At 33.6% G+C, this 23,351-nt stretch overlaps 3 protein-coding genes across 7 annotated transcripts in view; all 3 read left to right on the forward strand.

The window, feature by feature from the left end:
- Window positions 1-1,710, forward strand: part of LOC105156963 (UPF0613 protein PB24D3.06c) — a 5,102-nt gene extending 3,392 nt beyond the window's left edge. Inside the window, exons 5-9 of the mRNA XM_011073235.2 lie at window positions 75-140; window positions 320-465; window positions 556-664; window positions 1,114-1,178; window positions 1,328-1,710. Coding sequence (XP_011071537.1) covers window positions 75-140; window positions 320-465; window positions 556-664; window positions 1,114-1,178; window positions 1,328-1,475 — 534 coding nt within the window. The 3' untranslated portion in view covers window positions 1,476-1,710. The remainder of the gene's footprint in view (window positions 1-74; window positions 141-319; window positions 466-555; window positions 665-1,113; window positions 1,179-1,327) is intronic.
- On the forward strand, window positions 8,936-11,554 carry LOC105156965. 3 transcript variants are annotated; one of them, XM_011073236.2, is made up of 2 exons: window positions 8,936-9,223; window positions 9,370-11,554. In XM_011073236.2, exon 2 carries the CDS (start codon window positions 9,370-9,372, stop codon window positions 11,215-11,217), a length of 1,848 nt encoding a protein of 615 aa, XP_011071538.1. In that variant the 5' UTR covers window positions 8,936-9,223; the 3' UTR covers window positions 11,218-11,554. The 3 variants fall into 3 exon arrangements, with proteins under 3 accessions (XP_011071538.1, XP_020548447.1, XP_020548448.1); XM_020692788.1 differs by having other exon boundaries at window positions 8,936-9,138; XM_020692789.1 differs by having other exon boundaries at window positions 9,167-9,290.
- LOC105156966 (TVP38/TMEM64 family membrane protein slr0305) lies at window positions 13,418-18,021 on the forward strand. 3 transcript variants are annotated; one of them, XM_011073237.2, is made up of 9 exons: window positions 13,419-13,877; window positions 14,781-14,842; window positions 15,501-15,555; window positions 16,072-16,170; window positions 16,256-16,342; window positions 16,519-16,635; window positions 16,740-16,832; window positions 17,436-17,466; window positions 17,585-18,021. In XM_011073237.2, the coding sequence occupies exons 1-9, from the start codon at window positions 13,776-13,778 to the stop codon at window positions 17,773-17,775; spliced, it is 837 nt and encodes a 278-aa protein (XP_011071539.1). In that variant the 5' UTR covers window positions 13,419-13,775; the 3' UTR covers window positions 17,776-18,021. The 3 variants fall into 3 exon arrangements, with proteins under 3 accessions (XP_011071543.1, XP_011071539.1, XP_020548733.1); XM_020693074.1 differs by lacking the exon at window positions 15,501-15,555 and adding an exon at window positions 15,598-15,693 and having other exon boundaries at window positions 13,800-13,877; XM_011073241.2 differs by lacking the exons at window positions 14,781-14,842; window positions 15,501-15,555 and adding an exon at window positions 15,598-15,693 and having other exon boundaries at window positions 13,418-13,877.

Consider the following 23,351-nt stretch of genomic DNA (forward strand, 5'->3'; position numbering starts at 1 on the left):
GATATACAAAATTATTGATGGCCGTCATTTTACAAGCAAAAAGTTGTAGCTAAGACTCATTTTAATCTGTGTAGGATATCGTGCATTACTTGCGTACTAATGCAGCCTGTTCAAGAGCAGTCCGCGCAGCCATTTTACAGGTAAAGTTTTCATGTATATTTGCATGAAACTTTCTGAAAAAGTTCATTCCTTTGCATAAACAATAGCTGTGGTTTTATCTTACATTTTAGCTGTGTTGTAACGCTGATATAATAATACATGGATATATCATCACATCAGTGCTCATCTTTGTCTTTTTCCTCATCCATTGGCTATTCAGGCTCCAGTCAGCGACCGTGAATACAAAGCCACTCTCCCGGAAACTGCTTCCATGATTGATTTGGCTTCAAAGATGATAACTGAAGGTAGAGGATCAGAACTGATGCCCCGAGAAGCCAATCCAGATGCCCCGATTACGGCCGATAGGTGAGATTGATTTAAACTTAATTAAAACTTCCTAACTATGGTGCATTTGCATGTTCTATGTGATCTTTATTGTCTCTGAGCTGCATGCAGATACCATTCGCTCTGTGCATACAATGGTGACGATGACATGTTCAGTTCCGACTTTAATGAAGATCAGTTGAGACAGAAACTTGGCCACATGTCTAACACACCCACCCTGGTAGGTCTTGAATTTCATTTTAATGTCATGGAACACAAATAAAACGTAATTTTTGGTTTAAAGCAAGAATAAGTCTTCTGCTCTCACAGTACTAATTCTTGAATAATTATGGGTAAAAGTCACCGCACCCTCACTTGTATTTGAATTGATGAATTGATCATAGGGATTTGAAATCCCTGATTCCACATTGTAAAGGATTTAAAATCCTTCAACTTCCACTTTGAACTATTTTTCGTGGAATTCTTTTGATATGGAGTCATTTGAAATCCTTTACGAGTCCCTTAAATTCAAATCCTACCATCCAAATGCAGGCTTAGTATGCATGTGAATAAGCATCCCTAGAATCTTCAATTTGCCCATGTTGACATAATATAGAAGCGTTCCCTCCATCCTTCCTCCCTGGCAAATTTTACGAAATTCAGCTCTTTTTTTTCCTTATTTTTCCGTAGGTCATGTTTTCCATGGCTGACGAGTTCGTACCAGAATACGTGGACAAGAAAGCTCTGGTCAACAGGCAAGAACTTGAAACTTTTTGAACTGTGTACCTTAATCCTTAACTATGATTTTAGTCATCCCTCATCCCTAACATGTCATGTGTTAACATGGTACATTTGTTTTATGAAACTTAACTACTTTTGTCGTCCCATCTATGTATCTCTACAGATTGTGTCGAGCAATGGGGGGCGCAGAAAAAGTTGAAGTCGAATATGGAAGCCACTCGCTGTCTAACAGAGTCGAGGAAGCTGTCAAAGCCATAATAGATTTCATCAAGAGAGACGGACCCAAAGGATGGGACGACCCATGGAGTTAGTATCATTCCTTCAAGTACTTTCTGCTACTCCTTTGGTTACTCAGCTTCCTTTCTTGGTTTCTCCATATTCAGATACATAATCCTCCGCCATCCCGTCCGTTGTTCTTGTCTGTACATTGGAAAATTAGAGTATTATATTTTCTTTTAGATGAAATGATTTAATCTGCAACATTCATTTCTCTTGAGCAAATTTCAGTGAAATATTTGTTTGAGATAAAATGCAACTTTTTCTTTTTTTTTTCTGGGCAGCGGCATATATTGTCTGAAAATTCTGGTTCTGACCAATCTATCTAGATCTGAGGTAAGTGTAAACAACCAAATCCCATTCGGAATGTGATCAGTTTGATTCAATCAAACTGCGTTCAAACTCGAACTCGTGGACTGTCTTTGGGAACATGGACATCCTTTGTTTACAAGAATAAAAAATTCTTTGTTTAGGTTATTCCTCATGAATTGTGAATCCTTCTTGTTGAATGCGTGTTTTTTGGGGACATCTAGTCAAAATGGTATTTGGTTGTTTACACTTACCTAAGTTTTTGGAAGAATTCAAAGGTTAGTTCTACCTTGTTTATGTCAATTCTTGGACATTCTTGAACTTCCTTCAATGCCTCCCTTTCAGTTAGGTGGCAGAGTTTCGAGTTTGAGTTATACGAATACGGATATTTATTTATTTTTTTTCATAACTTTATTCATTGTGAAATTATTGGCGGGCTCGTCGTGGATTCCGAACCCAACTCACTTTATCATATATTAAGGGGTAATTCATACATATTGCAATTTTTCAACTATATATAGTAAAGAAAAGTGAAATTACACATTTGAGCTTCTTTCATATCCCTTTTTATATGGAGTTGGTTCATCTCTTGAGGGGTAATTTGGTAATCAAAAGATTTAATTTTATTTCATAATAATAAATGTGAGATCATGTATATTTTATTATAGAGTGATGAATGGGCTGTAAATTGGAATATGTGGCTCTCACATGGCCTCAATTCAATTCTTTCTCCAACCCAACAATGTAAAGCCAAAATGAACTAATCAATGAAAGCCAGTTGTCACGTGCACTGTCTCTGCATCACGTGATCTCTGTCTTCCCATTCAATGTCACCAGTGACACGTAATTATCTGTATCTATATAATAAATATTTTTTTATATTTTAAAATATATTATGAATAAAAATAAAATAGATAAATTCATAAATTATGTTTTTCAGAAAAAAGAAAAAGAAATTAATTTAAGGTATTACTGATAAAATAAAAAAATTAATGTTGTTATATCAAAATTACGCGAGTCATTTTTGTGAAAAAAATAATTATTACTATTTCAATTAATTTTTAAAATCATCTAGTTACGAGCGTGATTATTATATTTAAATACTGATGCTACAGTATCGCTAACTGTGCATAGAGGATTTTTTTTTTTTTAATGTCAGTATAAATAATAATTAGTTATATCATACGATATATAATATAAATATATGATTTTATTAAGTATATTAATAACTTCAATAATTTCATGAAAAATAAAGTTAACAGATAAATAAACTACAAACTACTAAAATCAAGAATTATTTTTATTCTTCTATTACTAACTGGTGAATAACTTTGAAATTCATAACTCAATATAACCCATGTCAATTAAAATCTTGCTCGATTGATAAGTTTGAAAGTCTGTAATCAAGAGATAGTAAATTCCAGCATCATAAATATGAATACAGGCATGATGTATCCCCTAATATAAGGATTTATTTTTTTTATTATTATTATTGTTATTATTATTATTTACATAAATAAAGTGTTATTAACCAATCGGTTATATATAAAATGTCTATAAAATAATATTTGCACCATTTAGGGCAAAGTTTAGGTTGTTTTAGGACTTCACCCAAGATTTGAAAAATAAAATAATAAGAATAAGAAAAGATGCTATTCAAATCATATTCTTGGAAGCCCCACTAATGTCACTAAATAATAATCATTACTTGGGAAAATTATACTAATCATCATTTTTTTAATGTGAATTAAATAATTTGTATACAAATTCAAATCACTGATTATTTTAAAGCTACGTCAAATAAATCTGTATATAATAAAATGAAAGGTATTAAGAATTAATAAAGAATAGTTCAAATTAAAATTGAATGATTAAAATTATGTTTGATTTCATTTTCAAATCATCTACAAGATGAACCGAACACATAGTATATTTGAGTGGATTTTTTTCCACCTTTAACTGAGTGTCTTTGAATTTTTTGAAATTTGAATCGAGTATATATATATACACACACACACACAATTATAACTACATATAAAGGAGATGTGATTTGGCAATAAATAGTGAATTTTATCTCCAAAATATAATTCATCCAAATATATATACAGTAATATATATATATATATAATTCAAGCCATGTACCAACAAAAATATATATACAATTACAAATACATATAATAGAGATAAGATTTAATAATAAACAATGAATTTTGTCTGCCAAGATATAAAATCAAACATGCAATACCCATCTTACCATATTTTAAGTTATCTCCAAAAATAAATCTAAACATACAGACTATTTCTTACACATACTTATTTATATTTGATGCGTGCAATTTTAGCACGGGTCCAAAGGTCTTGATCTTGATTTTATATTTGGGCTAACTGAGTGTAAGTTCTTGAGAAAGAGAACTTGCAAAATAAAAAGTTAACACTCCAATGCTTAAGTTAATTCCAAATTTAAGAATAAATGAATATAAAAATAAATTATGATGAGAAATTATGATAAAAGTGAGGATTCCGTATGTAAGAGTATGAAATTAGAGGAGCAGAGTATCAGCAAGAGGGATTCTCGAGTGTGGAAGGAGACTGTCTCTTGAGGGGTATTCCCCCTATTTATAGAGGAGGAGTCCCTCTGTAACAAGAGTTTCGGTGAGGGGGATTCGCATGCCCAGCGAGGAAGGCAAGATTCAGGAGGGATACAGTTGCACCTTATTCGTTTTTTAAGCAGCAAGTCTTCATGAAAGGGAACTCCTTTGTGCAGACTCCTACTTGGTGGGGAGTCTTTTTAGGTTGAAGAATCCAACCCCTTGAGGGCACCTTCCTCCCTTCGGGCTGGCCTTGAAAAGATGCAACATGGCTTCGTAATGGACATCCTTCTTAGACCGAGCTTTTGCAGGTTTCATCCTTGGACGAATTCTAGGGTGGGGGCTTCTCCTTGGGCCCAGCCTAGCGAGCCTCCCTCTTGGGTCGATCTTGAGAAATCAGACTTCCTTCCTTTGTCAATTTGTTTTTTGGAGGGCACCCACCAAGGTTGCCCGCATGTCTACTTTCTAGGAGGCACTCGCCAAGACCGCCTATCAAGTATTTTTGGGGCCTCTCATGACTTGGGCCTTTCATTTCTTTTTTCTTTTTGGATCATTTGGGCCTCTTTAAACTAACCTGTTTTTATGCACATCAATACTATTTCTACTTTTCTTTCTTTATCTCCACGAAACAACAAAAAACAATTAAAAACCTTAATCAAACATAATGTTGCCTTTTAGAATTATCCAAATAAATTCAAAGATTAACTGGGGATTTGAAATCGTCCATCAATCCTGATGGATATTATTAAATCATTTATAAAGATATAAGTTTTTTTTATACCGAAAATACACCATAAATATATACATTTTTCTCTTACCCCTAGCTCAAAATCAAAACTCGATCAAATCCAAATAAAACCTTATGATGCGTGTAATTTTAGCACGAATCCTATAAGTTTGGACCTTGATGATGGACTTGGGCCAATCGAACAAAAGAACTTGAAAATCAAAACTTGCAAAGCACGTTAGCACTCTGGCGTTCAAGTTAGTTTCGATTTTAGGAATAAATAATCATAAAAATAAATCGTAATGAGAAATTGAGATATGATTAAGAAATTCGTAGAAGAAATTGTAATTAAAGTGCAATTCGAATGTTAAAGCAAGAATAAAGAGCGATTTTCTAAATTCTTGAAGGTGTCCCCATTGAGGGACTGAACCTATATATATAAAGGGGGTGTCCCCTTCTGCTGGAATTTGCACACCACCCTTATCTAGGAAAAAAGAGTCAAAATACATGTAGATAAGGTCTAATTCGATCTTATCTCCAACTGATCACCTCACAGCAACATGTTTTTGTTTGGGGGAGGAGTCCTTACATGTGATGACTCCTATTTTGCTGGGAGTTCCTCTGGGTTTAGGAGTCTAGAGTTTAGGGGACACCTCCCTTCTCCTAAACTGTCCTAGTTGGATTCTGAGTTTGAGCCTGCGGTTTGAAAAGTGTTTTGTCAGGCCTCCTTCTCGGGTCAGGTCCATAGTCATTCTGATGGGCTACCTTCTTCTCAGGCTGGTGGAATATGCTCAAAAAGTCTTAGAATCCATGAACTCTCTTTTGGACCAACTCTTTTTAGATCGTACACATCACCTTAAATTTGTGTATAAATTAATTATAGTTCAAAACTAATTAATTCAATAACTGCATAGTGTGCGGCAGGTTAAACCCACTCATTCATTAGTCAAAAAGTGGCCACCACTTATGGACTTTTTAGCATTTTGATGTCTCCTGTATTAGCAAAAAAATTAATAATAATAAACTCTTCCTGTATTTTTTACTTAAATGGGAGTTTTTTTTTCTTTTGATTGACTAAAAAGTGGGCACCTATTTGATTTCCATTATCACAAACAATCATAATACAATATTTTAGTGGTTGGATTGCTGTTTCATTATTTAATTCTGCCGTGTCCCAATCTCTTTCAAAGTATATATAGAGCTCACAATTTTAATTATATTCATGTAAAATAAATTGACAGCAATCCTAGTGGAGACTGTACTTAATTTTTAGCTTGTTATCTTATGTGCGTAAATCACAGGTGGCAATACGGTTTGATTTATGATATTTCGTTGAAGACTCCAATCGATATAGTGATCTCGCTCGAAATATGTAATTTCGAGTGGTGTTCTCGACGCTGGTCACGTACTCTCACAAGATCTAGCATTTGGGTGTTGAGAATAAAACAAGAACGTGAGACTCGTCGGGTTCGTCCCCGACAATGATCATCCGACGCTCAAGTTAGTTTACTCGAGGTAAAAATATGCGATATGACAAGTGTAGGTTGAAAATAATAAAGGCCAGTTACCTCAACTGATGAGTGTCGGGGTATTTATAAAGTCCAGGTAGTTATTGTTGTTTGGGCCACGTGTCATCATCTGTTGTGGTGGCGTCCTTGATCAGATAGCTCACTCCTCCTGCGTTGTCAGGGTCTTCATTTCGGGTATTTGAGCGGGTCTGGGTATTGGGTGGTTCGACCCGGTGGCGAGGGACGCCGATCTTCTGCCATAATTACGAAAATGCTCTTCGTTAAGGGTATTTTTGATATTTTATCATAATATTATGGTATTCCCCATCATTATATAGGATTCGTCACTCTATGTGTGTATTATAAACTGACAGTAGCTGATTTATAATATTTAATTCAGTGAAGGTATTGAAATACTAATTGCTTGTGTACCGCTGGTGGGGTTACATGAATACATCGAGACAATGTGATTTTTAATTTTGCCAAACCTCTTCGTCAGTCTATCATCTTTACTTTTTATCCCAGTTTAGTCCTTCGTCTCACGAATGCATTTAATAATTTCTCAATTTTAAATACATCTCAAAATGGTCCCTGAAACTATAATTAAAGTGCACGGAATATCCCATTAATATACTTTAATAATTTGTCAATTATTAAAACGTATTATTTACTTCAATAATGGTGTTTTTAATACTAAAATACAAATATTAATAAAATAACTACTAATCATTCATAAAAAAAAAATCAAAGATGATAATAAATATATTTTACACGTAGGTATTAAAAGGCAAAAAATATATAAAAGAATTTACATGAATTCCAATTAACATATTTCTTCTTTATTTTGGAAAGTTGAATTTTTTTTTTTTTCACATTGATTGTAAAACTTGATCATAATATTTCTATTATTTTTTACCATATTTATTTCTCAATATTTGTGAGAAACTCATTGCTTAATAACTTATATTTAAATCCAAATTCAATAAACATTGCAAAATTTAAATAGAATATATTTAACTTGAATCTAGTAAATTTATTTATTTTCTCTGAATAATTTACGTAGTTGTTTTATTAATATTTCGATCTTTTGTTTAGTTATAAAAAATAATATTATTGGCGCAGATAATATTTATTAATTATTGGTAAATTATTAAAGTACATGGATGTTTATAATTTCATCTCTCATTAATGAAATATTCCATCTCTTTTAATTAAATTTCGTTAAAACATAACGGTCAGGACTAAAGTAGAATGAAAATTATAAATGAGGGACTTATTAGGAGATTTGGCCTTTTAATTTCTAGTATATTGGGTACTTTGACGGTAAAACATCACATAACGATCAGATTATGATCGCTCGAATAGCGATATTAATTTTAATATGGTCTCATATTTTATTTTTCAAAAAAATAAGAACAGAGATCTTGGCTTCAAACTCCGATCTTTTCTCACTCCATCATTGTAATTAAAAAAGAATTATATTTAATTTCCATTATCCTTTTATAATTCTTTGACCTCTTATCTTTAGTAAATATTTCATTCAAGTAATCCCAACTTCGAAAACAAAAACATATTTATGGTGGTCTAAGTGATTAAGTTTCTAGTTAAATTCAATTATAATTTTTAATATTTGATATAATTATATATAATTTTAAAAATTATATTTAATATTTTTGATATTTATTTGTCTGACAAATAAATTTCTTAATTAGTTAAATTAACTGAATTTGTAGTATCAGCAATTTTTTTTTTTTTTTAATAAAAATTCATATTTACCACAATGGACTTATGAATAACTTATTGGAAGTCAAATAATTTTTTTCTGACTATATTATCCTTATAAGGGTAAAGATTCCCTTATATACATTAGCATATGAAGACTAATTTGGTTAAAAAATAATTATTTGATTTGTAATAAATTTGTTATAAATTAATTGGAGATAAATATGAATTTTCATTCAAATTTTTTACTAATAACAATATATTTGATGAATTTAATTAACAATTGGATTGATTTTTTAGATAAAAATAAATATACCAAATCACAGAAAAGAGCGAGGTAGTTATTTCAAAATATTTCATAAAAAAAAAAATTTAAATAAAGGTGAATGCACGTGGCACCAAGTCCCGCCAACAGCCATGCAAAAGGCCATTGGCGAAAAGACAAAACTACCCATCTCAATCATCGCGCTCCGCCAGAATCCTAAGCCCATCTGGCTGTCGGTGGACGGTGGGAACTGGGAGGGATCTCATGGTAAATTCAGTATTTGTCAGGGGCATTATGGACATTACGGTAATCATCTCCCACCTTTAATTCTGCCTCTTGTTCCCCATTATTACTATACTACTTAATATATCGTATTCGTAGGACTCTCCCCACTCCGCGTAACTAAGAACAAAAATACACTTACTGTGTGTGTATTTAGGGGAGAGAGAAGAGAGACAAAGATAAGAAGAAGGAGAAGGAGAAGGAGAGGTGGGAGGGGAGAGAGGTCTCTGCTGCATTGGGAAACCCACTTTTTTTGACAACTTGTAGTGCCAAAAAAATATTTGAAGGGAAACAAGAGTGAGTTTTGTATTATGTTATTGTTTTTGATTTACTTTTCCAAGAAAACACAACTTTTGCTGGGAATGTTGTTTGTCAGCTACTTGTAAGGGAAAAGTTCCTTTTTTTTTTTCCCTTCAGTAGTGGTATATGTCTCTCTGATCTTGTTTGAGGTGTGTGTGTTTTCTTTTTATTCAACTTGCAGTATTGTTAGTGGTTAATTTGGTTTTTGTTGGTGGAATGTGTTCTCAGATGCCGGAGAAAGCTGCAAACTTGGTTATAGGCTCAAGCCCAGCAGTTCATTGGTGGTTCAAGATCTTGGTAGTGGGGGTGCTTTTTGGATTCTTGGTTGTTTGGGGGATTGATGGGTTCAATATGAGCAGTTTTCACAAAGATTTTGTTGTGTTCAAGCCCAATGGTTCAGAAATTTTGCCACAACCCTTTGAAGATTTGAGCTTTAGGAATCTTTCTCTGGAACCCCGTGTTGAAATTCCTCAAAAGATTGATTTAGACCACAGCCACCAAAGTTTGGCAAGAACCGTCGAAAATCTTGATCCTGGGATTCAGAACCAGTCCCAAGATGTTTCCAATTCAAGCCCTCAAGTTTCAGAAGATTTGACTAAGGAACAGACCGTCAACATCCCCTCAACTCCTGAGATATTGCCTTGGATTTCATCTGAATTAGAGGCAAATTATTCAGCCAATCTTCTTGCTAAGTGGTTAGCTCCAGGAGGTGAGCCTTGTAAGGATTCAAGAACAGTGGATATCAGAATGCCTGGTTTGGAAGGTAATATGGACCTTGAATTGTCGACGGGCGAAATGCATGAATTTGTTTTTCAGGCATTGGATGATTCAGGGCGGCCTCGTTGTCTAGGAGGTGATTATTTGGAAACTGATCTTTCTGGTGAAAGATGGAAGGCTAGGCCTCCGGTTAAGGATATGGGAAACGGGAGCTATGCGTTTTCGCTTCAAGTTCATCCTGATTTTGCTGGTGATTACAATTTGACTATTATCCTGTTGTTCCGGCATTATGAAGGGTTGAAGTATTCCCCTGCAAGATTCGTGTTTGATCGTGTTCTTCGTGTAGTTCCTATAAAGTTCATTAGGTCTGAGTCCCAGTTGCCTGAGATAAGACATTGCAAGAAGTCTGATTACACCAAGGATGTTTGGTCTGGTCGATGGACTCGACATGCTAGGAACGATAGTTGTCCGATTAGCAATGATGGGAGATACAGATGCCAAAAGCCGAGTTTTCCATGCCAGCGTCCGTGGTGTGATGGTCCATTGGGCGTGCTAGAGAGTAATGGATGGGTGTATTCAGCTCATTGCTCATTCAAATTGTTTACAAGTCAAAAGGCGTGGAAATGTTTGAACAACCGTTGGATTTTCTGGTGGGGAGATTCAAACCATTGTGACACCGTCCGCAACATCCTTCACTTCATTTTGGACGTGCATGACATTCCTACGGTTCCAAGAATATTCGATATGAACATCACCAATCCAAGAAACCCGTCCCAGATGGTCAGATTCACCAGCATTTTCAATGGCCATCCAAATGATACAGGCAATTATCAGGGCTTGAATTCATTGATCAACGCAAACTACAGAGAATTGTTGAAGGGGTATTTTTCAAAAGATGTAGTTCCGGACACCATGATCATGAATTCGGGCTTACACGATGGCGTGTACTGGTCTAATATCCGAAACTTTATCAAGGGGGCGGACTATGCAGCCTTATTTTGGGCCGAGGTAATGGAAGGAGTGAGGAAAAGAGGGCTGGAGCCCCCTGAAGTTATATATAGGACAACTGTGGCAACGGGCGGCTACGCTAGAAGTCTGGCATTTAATCCTCAGAAAATGGAGGCCTTCAATGGGGTGGTGTTGGATAAACTGAGGCAATATCACGTGCTAGATCGAGTCATCGATGATTTTGACATGACATATCCGTGGCACTACGACAACCGATGCAACGACGGTGTCCACTATGGCCGAGCTCCAGCCAAAATGAAGTGGAGGGACGGCCAAATCGGGCACCAATACTTTGTCGACCTTATGCTTGGTCATGTGCTGATTAACGCGCTATGTGTTAAAACAGTGTGATTAGCCACAACAACGCTCGGCATTATTACTTTGTCGACTCGTGCATGTGCCGATTAACTCGAGCGCATGTGGCGTAGACGGCTAGAATGCGTTGTCACGGAGCTGATTCTTTGGCCATGGTGCTATACAAGGTAGGAAGGTAAGAGATCCTGAGAGAAAAACAGCCATTTATTCAGGCAATATATTCTTTCTTGTAGCATAACATTCATATACTATAATGGTTTTGTGTTTGATTCTTTAGTATTGTTTTCATAAGCTTGTGTACATCACACATTCCAGCACTAAGGTATTTACCACTGTAAAGTTACTTCAGAATATTTATGCTCACATTTCAACAGCAGTTTATGCATTTAATTTTTTCGTAAATTACAATGAGTTCTTCTAAAATTTATCATAATTATAATTACCTTCATTACTTAAAAAATTACAAATACTTCGCTCGTATTAACGATCGCCTTACACATACCCCCTCGTGGCAGCCCATTATAAGAAGGTATTTGTTAGACAGTCGTTAATTTCAGTGGGGTATTCGTAATTTTTCATAACAACAAAAAAGTATTTATAATTATGACAAATTCTAAAGGGAGTTTACTCTAATTTACCCTTCCTTTTCTTGCCCCTAAAAGGAGGACTGAAATTGGTTCTCCAACTCCTCCTTAGAGTCAAACCCGCGACCTATTTCTCGCAAGAACAAAATGTTACTATTGAGCCATTTGATCGTTGTTACAATTTATGCATTTTGCTTATCTTTGAAAGTTTTTTTTACTTACTGTTGTGAAAAGTGATCTATGATTTATTAATTCTTATAACCGTCAGTTTCGAGACATTACAATCATTTTGGTCATATTTGATTTGTGTGTGGATTCTACACAAACTCTTTAGGATTTAGGGTTGTTGACTGGCAAAGAAAATGTTTTCATTTTTGGCAAGTAAAAGTTGTATGAATAGAAGGTTTTAGTCAACATACAAAAATGGCCAAAAGGCCATTGTCTAAATATGAATTCCAAAAATTGACTCCAAAACATACAATATGATTAAAACAACCAAGGCCTATTATGTCATTATAACCAATTATTTAGGCAACTACTCATTCTTCAACTTGTTTGACATTTATGTTACCATACTCCTTTATTATTCTTTCAATATTTGAGGACTTTTTAGTAAAATAATAGTAAAAACACATCCAACAATCCAAATGATTTGTTTCTAAATTTAATAATGAGTAAATTGCATTAATACCCCTAAAAGTTTGGTCCAACTATATAAATACCTCATGTTCTTTTTAAAATTACAGGTACATTCTTTAAGGGGGTGTCAGTCCAATGTGCCCAAAGGGTGCTTGTGTAAAGTTTCGTCGTTAATATTGAACAAAAAATTACAATTATATTTTTTAAGTTTGTAAAGTAATCTAATTAAAAAAAAGTATAAAAGTATTTAAATGCTTTCGTTCTTTTTCTATAAAATGAAAAAAGAAAAAGATAATATATAAAATTTGATGAAATGATCAAAATGCCCGGCATAGATACATAGAGATGGCGCCTGTTGGTTTCTTTTTTCTCCATTTCTCTTTGTTGTCTCTTGCACGTTGACGTATTTATACACCTTATCATTTTCTTATCGTCGACAATCTTCACCTTAAAGTAGTATATTGCCAGTAAAGTGACTAGGGATATCTTACCTGAAGTTTGATCGAAATGGCATTTTTAAAAAAATAATCAAGTTACAGTGATGGGTTATTTTTCTTATATCACATATAAAATTACTAAAACTTGATTGAACGGGGTTATATTAAAAAACAAAATAAATTTTAGGTGGGGTGATTGTAATTTTTAATCTAACAAACTTAGATTATAATTAACATAAAACATTTAGGACTTATGTAATTTATTTTTTAATTTTAATTCGATATTATAACTCAGTAAGAACGTTATATATGTTGGCGTTAAAAAAAAAAAAAGAAGTTAGGAGAATTTTTCATCAAAATAGTGTGCTTTTCTAGTATGATTTATTTCTTGATAAAAATAAATTTTCAATATTAAAGAAAACTAAACAATTAAATTTTGTTAAAATGAATATAAAAGAAAGCATTGGTTGGATAAGCAAATTAAAGCAAAAAAGTGAAAATGCAAGTGAGGGTAGTTTTGACCTTTCGCCTGGAATCAAGTCTTGCAGTACGTCATCAGAAGACAACCGCAATCGCAATCGCAATCGCAATCCCAATCCCAATCCCCTGCGGGGATAAAATTATTACAGCAGAAGGGAAACAACAAAAGCGAGAAATGCAAAAAGATTAGGAACATTGTTTTCTTTAATCTTCCAATGAAATGGGTTAAATCTTAATCATTACAGGAGTGGCTTTTTTTCTTTTTTTATTCCCATTGGGAAAGATTGTTTCTTTTTGGGTTTTCTCAATTCAATCCGGCGAATTTGGGGGGAATAATAACTCTTGAGAGCCTCGCTCGCCATTGAAGCAAAGTTTTGCCGGAGGACGCTGAAGAAGAGGAAGAGAGCAGGCCTGGCGCGGAAGTTTCGTGTTATTCCCCCCACATTCATTTAAAATGGCTCTCAAATTCAATTGGGTTTCCTTTTTCAGGATTTTCTCGCTTTTGTTGCTGATCGCTGCTATTATAATTGCTTGCTTCACTCTCCCTATTGAAAAGGTCGGATTTTGTCTTCTGGGCTTTTTTCAATTTGCTTGTATTGGGATTTCTGGGACTCCGTATCAGTGTTTGTTCATATGGGTCTTTTTCTTCTTTGTTTCCTGTTTAATGTGGTTTTGTTGTGGCTTTGTTTGGCTGCTGTGAGTGTTTTGTTATCCGGGCTTTGTTCAATTGTGCTTGTTTGGGTGTTTTCTTGGATTAATTATGGTATTGGTTCCTAAGACTTTTACATGGTGTGGAATTGAAAGAATGTCTAGCATATCATACCTAGCTTATCATTTTCATTGTCTCTTCTGTTTGGTTGACTTTACTGGTTTCTTGTCTTGATCAAGCCTGAAAGCTTGTTGAACCCACAGGCTACGAGTATCTTGATATGTACATTGCTCTCTGAGCTGATGACTGATCAAGTTAAGGGCAGAGTTCTCTATTAATTGCCAGCCGGACAGGGAACATACTAGTTCCGCTCCGTTGTAATTATAATAATTAGTATTCCATGAGTTTTTAAGTCGTGTAATTTGGTCATTTCACGAGCTAATTCGACCTCCAATCCAACTATGTTAGCAAGACCAAGTTTATCATAATTCTTATTGACACTCAAAATGAGGTAGAAGGTGAGCCATTGGAGAAGTGTGGATTTGGCTTTTCCTCACTGCTTGCTGTGAATTAGAGCTAATCATTGGGATGACCTTTGGCATATATTATATTGATTGCTTAGCAATTTCTAGCGTCTCTCTCTATTTCAATATGGTGAATGTTTCCTTTAGGTGTCTGTTTGGATAAATAGATAAATCTCTAAGGGACTGTCATTATGGCACCAAGCAGCGCTTGAATGTATCTTCAAATGAATCCAAGATGTTATCACTCAATTTATTTACAATGTTTCTGAAAAATTGTTTTATGCAGATTCTAAAGGATTTCTTAGCATGGATAGAGCAAGATCTTGGTCCTTGGGGTCCTTTAGTGCTGTACGTATGGTTTTAATGTGCTTGCAAAGTTTTTATGATGTGCCTAATATGCCGGTCTGTTGACCTTCTCGTCATCCATATCAGTCACATACATGAAATATGAAGAGAAATTACATGTCAACAAGTCGAATGGGAAAAAGTTTCAAAGATCATCTGTTTCTCTTCTAGCATAATAAGTTCTCCTGTTGCAATACTTTACTGGTTTTTTTGTATGTTTGTTATTTTTTTTTATAGATATGCTTCAAAATTCGAATGCTTGCCCTTCTTTTCAAAGTCAGCTGATGGTTCAAGCAAATGATAGTGGGTCAATGATTGGATTTACATTTTGGTATACATTTCTTTTAAGGATATGATGTAAAATAGAACTTCGATATAGTTACGTTAAAGGCCAAGGCAACATCTACATATGTGAAAGTTAAGAAAGTTGAATGTTCATCATCAGATCACAGGTCTAACTTCTTTTACATTGAGTTAACTGCATGCTATGTTTGGCTTTTAATTTGCTTCCTGATTCTTTGTCCAATGTTGCGATTTATTGTAACCTTAAAGATTGCATTCTTTTAGCTTAATCATAACCAGGAGTGCCCATCAAAACCTAGAGTTCATGGCTTCAAAATTATCAATTTTTTGAGTCACATAAAGATTGTTAACCTTGCAGGGCTGTGGCGTACATTCCTTTAACGATATTGTCAGTTCCAGCTTCAGTACTTACGGTAAGGATTAACTTCTTTAATGGTCCACTTTTCCAATTTCAGGATATTTTTCACAAGTCCCGACGCTGTGGATAATATATGAGTCATGAGAAGGAAAGCTACAAAGGGCTTGTCTCCTGTTCTAGTATTATATCAGAGGTTCAGTGGTCTGCTCTGCATGTTTCAACTAGCATACTAGCGTTTGTAGTTACTAGAGATTGTATTTCTTTATTGTTGTTACCTCACTCAATTTACGCAAATTTTGAATTATCATTTGTCGTAAATTCATGCTTAATTGCTACGTTAGTTCTCTGCATGTGAAATGACATTGTCATGGATTCTCTATGGCTAGAATTTCCAAATTATTAACAGTTGAATTCTGTAAGTATAGTCTCTGATCTTGAAATATAGCTGATTTTGTTTTCCATTTGTGATCTCTTTATCCGTCAGAAATCCTTTTACGTAAATTTGTTGGTGTGGAAGTATTCAAGACTCCTCGGAGGACTAAAACCTCACGCTATTTGTTATTTCTTTCAGCTCGGTGGTGGCTATCTCTTTGGTTTGCCTGTGGGTTTCATTGCTGATTCCGTTGGTGCTACATTAGGTGCTGGAGCTGCATTTCTTCTTGGGCGAGCTGTAAGTTTTCCTGGCAACAAAGAGTACAACGTTTGATTTTTTTAAAGTATCTGTTCCTGAACTTTTCTCTTCCAATTATGAGCAGCTTGGGAGGTCATTTATTATCTGCAAGTTAGAAGATTATCCAAAGTTCCGTTCAGTCACAATTGCAATTCAGAGATCGGGATTTAAGGTCTGTATCTCTTCTCAACCTCAATTCGAAGTCATTGTTCTGACATGCTGGCTAATGTTTGGCATGCTGCTCATTTTCAGAATAATTAGATTTTTTCTCCGGCGATTAATGTCCTGACATGTGTAAAATCTCGTCTCATGCATCTGTGCACTTGAATTTTTCATGTCGTTCAACAGATTGTGTTATTGCTCCGGCTGGCTCCTTTAGTTCCATTTAATCTGCTGAACTATCTCTTATCCTTGACTCCGGTCCCGATGGGTGAATACATGCTGGCTTCATGGTTGGGCATGATAGTATGTCCCTTTGTCCGTACTTCTCTAGTGATTATCATTCGTACTGTGGTCGACAATAATACATGGTTGAATATGATGTAATTGTCCATTCACTCTTTTTGCAGCCAATCACTCTTGCCTTGGTATATGTCGGGACAACTTTGAAGGATCTTTCCGATGTAACACATGGATTGAATAAATTCTCAAAAGCCCGATGGGTAAGAGCTGTCAGCTTATTGTTTTCTTCAACCTTAGTTGCCGAGCTCATTCTTTTTTTCACATATCTGCCATCATAGATATACCATTACGAGGTATGGCTTAGTGCTTATATTAATGATATCTATACTTTAAAGAAAAGGCATGATCAAATAAGTACTTCCCGAATATTGCATCTTTTGTTCTGAGTTTCTTGAGCAACAAACGGCGTATATGAGTGATGAATTTCAATGTACTGCCGCATTTCACAACGTTTATCACCCATGAAATGTTGATCAAGTAAAAGTCGTGGCACATGACTGCTTGAATTTCTAATTCTACTTAAACTTCTTTCAATAAATCTTCTGAGTTTCATCAAGATTTTTTGGTTAGACTGTGGCAATGTCGTCACACTCAAATACGTGATTCTAACATCCACGCACTCAATCTGAATGCATATTGTTTATGTGCGGAATTATGATCATATTTTCTTGATGTGTAAACCGATTATCGTCTACCATACTTGGGTTGGCTGAGGTGTCGGAAGGCCTTGTTTTTGTTATAACGTTTCACGTTGTTGCCAGTATTCTGTTGATTCTACACTTAAAACACTTTCTTTGATGCAGGCATTTATTGTATTGAGCCTTCTGGTGTCTGGTGAGTTTCAAGTGATATTCACAGACTATTTTTGTATCAGAAGCACTTCGTTCCTTTAGTTTCCCGCTTTATACTCAACCGACTATTGGTGCCTAATTGTTCCTGCTCTTGCTTGCAGTGGTACTAATGATATGTGTTACACTAGTTGCAAAGGAAGCTTTAGATAAAGCGTTGGCCGAAGAAGACGAGCGTGCGGACGGTGATGGCACGCCGGCAGAACCACCAAACAATGAGGCCGACTCCAACGAAAATCTCTGCCGGCCAATTCTAGTAAGGATCGATACACCTCAAGAAAATCCAGAGACGTAGTTCGTCTTTCTTAATTTTGTGTTAATCAAAGGGCTATAAAAGGGACCTCCATCGAGTACGTTTCTCATTTACGTTTGGGCGTCTCTCGACCAATGCTATTGATATTCTTTTGTACAGTCTGATATTCTTCCTACAGGTAGTCTTGGTAGAAATAGCTATTCTTTTTCGATATGTATTATTCTATTTTTGTGTAATTCTTGGATGGGTGTCCGGAAATTTATCATGTACCGAGATTTTTACTTGTAATTTTAGTCATACTAAGCAAGGAGGACTTGCTGTGGACACGATTCATATTAACTCAATAAAATTATTATATTATAATAATAAATAACTTTATTAATTTAAAATATTTGATTAAAATTTAATAACTATTATAAATAAAAAATGTATTAATATTATTTTATATGTATTCTTTTTCTAGTATAAGTAAATGTCAGTAAATTTGAATGAGGGTAATCATATGCATATACGCAAGCACACAAATATATATTTACTTATAGTAATTTTGTAACCAATGTTTATGATTTTTTTCTTATATAATATTTTGTTTAATAAAAAATAATTTATGGGTAAACTTAAATAAATATCTTATATTTTATAATTTTTAATAATTTTAATCTTTTTGAAAAATATGTATCAAATATTGTATTTAATAATTTTATAAAATTCAAACATCTCCACTAATTAATTTCATTAAGTCATAACCAACGAGCAAATCCGGAGTCCTGCTTCCCCTCTCATGGGATCAACCCCATTTTGGTGCCTCCGGCAGCCATCGCCACCGCGGCCTCCTCCTCAAAGTGGCGGTGCTCCCGATAGTGGAGAAAGCCCGACAAAAGTAGTAGGGAGTGGAGTGAACGTGGAAAAAGGTTCTTCGTCGATGAACTGAGCCCAGAGCATACTTTTTGGCTTAATTTCTTTGTATTTGATGCATTCGTCGTATGAAAGTGTTTTTTTTTTTTAATTGTAATTTTTATGTGCTTTGATCACATGTGTAATTCCGAAATAAATAGGACTCGAACTTTCAACTTCTCATCTTTTTTCTCCAGATCCTTCAACATTACGACTACAAATTAATTGGGAAGATAAAAGCCTAATATGCTATGTCTGAATATGCAAGAGTATCACTCACATTGCAGAGGTGGTCTGGAAAGCCACTTAAGGTTGTATATTAGTAAAGAGGCCAGTGGAATTAGAGAGTTCATGGGTCGGATAAGTTATGATATGCATGCGACCATGACGAAAGAAGAAAAATTTAATTCAGATCGAGTTCGATTGAATTTAAATTAATTATATGATAAATATAATTTACTTGTTATGTGATTGGTATACAGTTTAGAAGAAGTAATCCATCACATAGCAAGTGAAGCACAATTACTCTGTGATTGGTTCGGTTCGGTGAGGATAGATTTACTGTTAAAAAATAAAGATGGTTAAGAACAGTTCAAAGATTGATTTATAATTCAAAAAATAAGGATAATTAGACTATCTCCATGGCAAAAAGCCAACTGAACAACTATAAATCTAGATTTTATCAGCTAAGAGGGGAAAAATTTTGATTTAAAGTTGAGAGCTCATATTAGTCAGAATGGTAATGAAAATTAACTTAAATTTGTTACTTTTTGTGTTGGTTGTGGTAAATGGTCAATTTATATGTAAGACTCAAGAAGCACATTTGACCTGGAGGGGATTGGTCCGTAGCTCAATTGGGAGTGTGCTAATTTCAAGTAGGGGTGGCAGATGAATTGAGCCGACTCAATTATTGAGCTCAAGCTAAATGTCTTTTGTTCTGGGTGGCGAGTTTTTTTTTTTTTTAATTTTTTTTATAAATTTTTATATGTTTAATTTCATATTCAATACTTTATTAATTTTATACTCAAAATTGATTATACATTATAATTATTAATTAATATTATATATTATTTTAAATAATAATAAACTATGGTATTATAAAAAAACAAGCTTAATCTATAATTTTAGTAACTTCTAATATTTTTTAAAATAATTATTTAATATGACACATATAAATTTTATGTCATATTTTAATATCCATTTATAATCTCTTATACTTTTTTTATACTGTGCCATCCTCAAAAATTGCTCGAGACAATATCACGACTGTCCATCATGTGGGCTCCACATCTAGTGCTAGGTGATGAACGGGTGTGATGTTTTGAGATGACTTCACCTGACAATAAGATGATAAATGTTTATAACGTCTCGATACTCTTTAGACTCTCTCGACGCTTATGCAACCATGGGCAATAATGGTCTGTCCTTACAGATTCCTCTGTGTCTGCACGGCTACATATATTTATCTTGATCCTTTTCTGTTCCAGAGTTTGAGACATTGCACGTCAAAGAATTCAGAGCCATAACTTGCACAAGTAACTTCCAAATCTTGGATGTATGGTGAGTTGTAAAATGTACTCTTGTAACTATCCAGCTGCACAGCAGCTCTTTGTGTTTGATTGGTACTTTTGTGCACTTATTGTTAGATATTTTTTGGTGGGCTTTAGTTTTATAATTATAAGTCGTTCCTATTTTCAACCTATTATTTGTTCCGTTCATATATTTAGTTATTTTTTTATATAAATTTAGATCTAAAAATATCAAATTTGGTCTTTTTTCGGTAAATTTAATTCCGTATTAGTCAAGAAAAGAACTAAATATATAAATAGAATGAGTTACAAGACCAAAAGTAGTAATGACCTAAAAATATAATTTTTCGTTTTTGATGAATAGTTGCACCGAAGACTGGTTATGAACTGACATAAATGCTAAATATGATCGCTTGTTGGATAATATATTAATATATCGGTCTTATTGAAAATTTCTTATTTATACTGTACGTGAAAATATCAAACAATATAGAGTATATTATATCTGCATGTAAAATTCTGGGATAATACTTAGTCTTGAAAATCTTATTTTATTTTAATTTTTTTCAAAAAGTATGCATATCAACAGGAAAATAAATTCAAAAGTTGCGAATATTGAATTGTTGCCCATTCATATTGAATGGGGAAGCACAAAATTGATGGGATCACAAATGTTAAATAGTTGTGATGGACTCACCTATCTATATAGGGTGAATAGCAATTTACTCACTTATACTTTTTAAAATGAAGCAATTTACCTCCTTATAAAGGGAAGTAAATTGCTTCATTTTAAAAAACATACGGGGTAAATTATTGTATTTTAAATACAGAGATGTAAATTGCTATTTATTTTTTCATAAAAGAATAATTTGCTCATTTGAGATATCACAAAGGGGTTCCTTGCATTTTTTTCTATCTATATATATATATTTATCTCATTATGAATCAAATACATAAATGTCAAAGGAACTAGACACATAATAGGTCATTTTCTTGTGTGTTTAAAATATGTTTCACAATGTAATAATTTTTAGTTTAATATTGAATATCGGAATAAAAAAAAACTATAAATAGACACGTATTATACCAGTGGTATCCACGAGCATGACATCAATGTAAGATGAATAATTTGAACTATGTCCAATTATCTAGTTACCAATCATACTCGATCGACTATTACAATTTCGTCCATTCATCCAAAAAGTTCACATGCTAAATTGAAAAATGATACAAATACAAACAATATATTTTAAAAATACCCCTCATCACAAGCATAAATAATAAAAACTAATCCCCTTCTTTTTCACAAAAAAGAAAACAAAAAAGCAAGAAAGATTTATTAGAAAACTGGGATTACAATCTTTTGAGTAAATAATAAGCAAAAATGAATAAATACATAAAGAATTTTGGTCCTGTAACCATAGATTGTTAGCACTTTTGGTCCTGTAATTTATTCTATTTACACATTTTAGTCATTTTTTTGACAAATTTAGTTTTGTATTGACAATATTAATCTCCTTCATATTGAAGTAGTTTACATATTTTGTTCTATAACTATAGGTTGCAACACCAAATTATACACAGTACTAAAATTGTCAAAAAAAAAAAAGAACAAATATGAGATGTTGCGGACTAAAACTGTAAAAAACAAAAAAGACTAAATGTGTAACTAGAGTAAATTACAAGACCAGAAATATAACTTTTTTCTGCCGTAAATAAATAATTTTTCGAACAACAAAATTACAAAAATACCCATGACCTAAATTGTTTGGTGAGAGGCATATCCATATCCCAAAAAGCAAGAAAGCCCATTATTATAGTTGGAATGACATGTTGTTTTGAAGTTTTCTTTGCAGTCATTCAACAATTCCTTTATGGCCAAAAGGGGTCCCCTCTCCTCTCCTCTCCTCTCCCTCAAGAATTCAGACTTAGATTGCAGGAGAAAAGCAAAACAAGGACAAGGGGCACAAGGGTCTCATCATGGTTTAGCCTTTTAAGAAGGACAACTACACTTATTATTAGGGCTTACCAAAAAGAAAAGTGCAGATTTTAGGCAAAACCATTAACTCCACCAACATTTTTACACCTTTCTTTGCCCCCACCCTATATTAAAAGATGTGGAGTTGGCATTCAATTGGGGATTAGTAGCAATTCTTGCACATTTATTGAGTTAATTAATGTGATGTTTATTGATGTGTATAATATTATATATATATATATACATGTACGTATGTTTCTGTCTAAATTTACGTAAACGTGTAGCGGGTACAACAAAAGTGACGATGAAATTGATCTGGTCAGTGATTTAGTATGACTTTTTCAAGAAAATTTATGGGTTCGGATTTATCACAAAATGACTTAGTAAATTTCATATGGTTACTTGAATTTGCAATTGTAGTAAAGATCAAAAGTAGTTCACAAAGTTCAAAATGCAAGTCAACAAAAATAATGTGGTGGATGCCTTTTGTCACCAGCAATTAAGCATGCTTCTTTAGGTGCTTTTTCAAAGACAATTTCCCCTAGCTACTAAATAGTCTATTATAATGGAATTATAGCTATATTTATATATAGGGTAAATTACGACGGGCACTTTTGAAATTTACTATAATTATAAATATTCATTCGGTATCTAAAAAATTACAAATACCCCCTGAAATTAACGGCGGTCTAACAAAAATATTTCTACAATGGACTGTCATGATGGGGTGTTTTTTAAATAATTTCAAGGACATATTTGTCATTTTCAAATAATAAAAAAATATTTATAATTATAGCAAACTTTATTAAAGTCCATTGTAATTTACCTTTTATATATATTTGTGTGTATGGGCGTGGGTGTGTGTGATATATATAAACACAAACACACACTAACTTGTGTATTTTGGTGGAGTTTTTCCAAGTAACTTTAGTAAAGTAGACATTATGATGTTTACCCTAGACGTGAAGCCAAGGTCTTTTGATTCTAACAAGGGATAATGCCATCGTCCTCTTTGAGATTTGATAATATTATATGTAAATTTTTTATGATTTGAAAAATTGTATTTAGTATTTCTGACATTTATTTTCATCCAATAAATAGATTAGTTTTTTTACTAAAATTCATAGAATTTGTTGAAATCAACAAAAATATTGAACAAAAATTCATATTTACACATGATTGATTTGCAGTCTTATTCTAGGTCAAACAATGAATTT

This window comes from Sesamum indicum, linkage group LG3 (genome assembly GCF_000512975.1).
Source record: "Sesamum indicum cultivar Zhongzhi No. 13 linkage group LG3, S_indicum_v1.0, whole genome shotgun sequence".
In the NCBI taxonomy this organism is placed as follows: Eukaryota; Viridiplantae; Streptophyta; class Magnoliopsida; order Lamiales; family Pedaliaceae; genus Sesamum; species Sesamum indicum.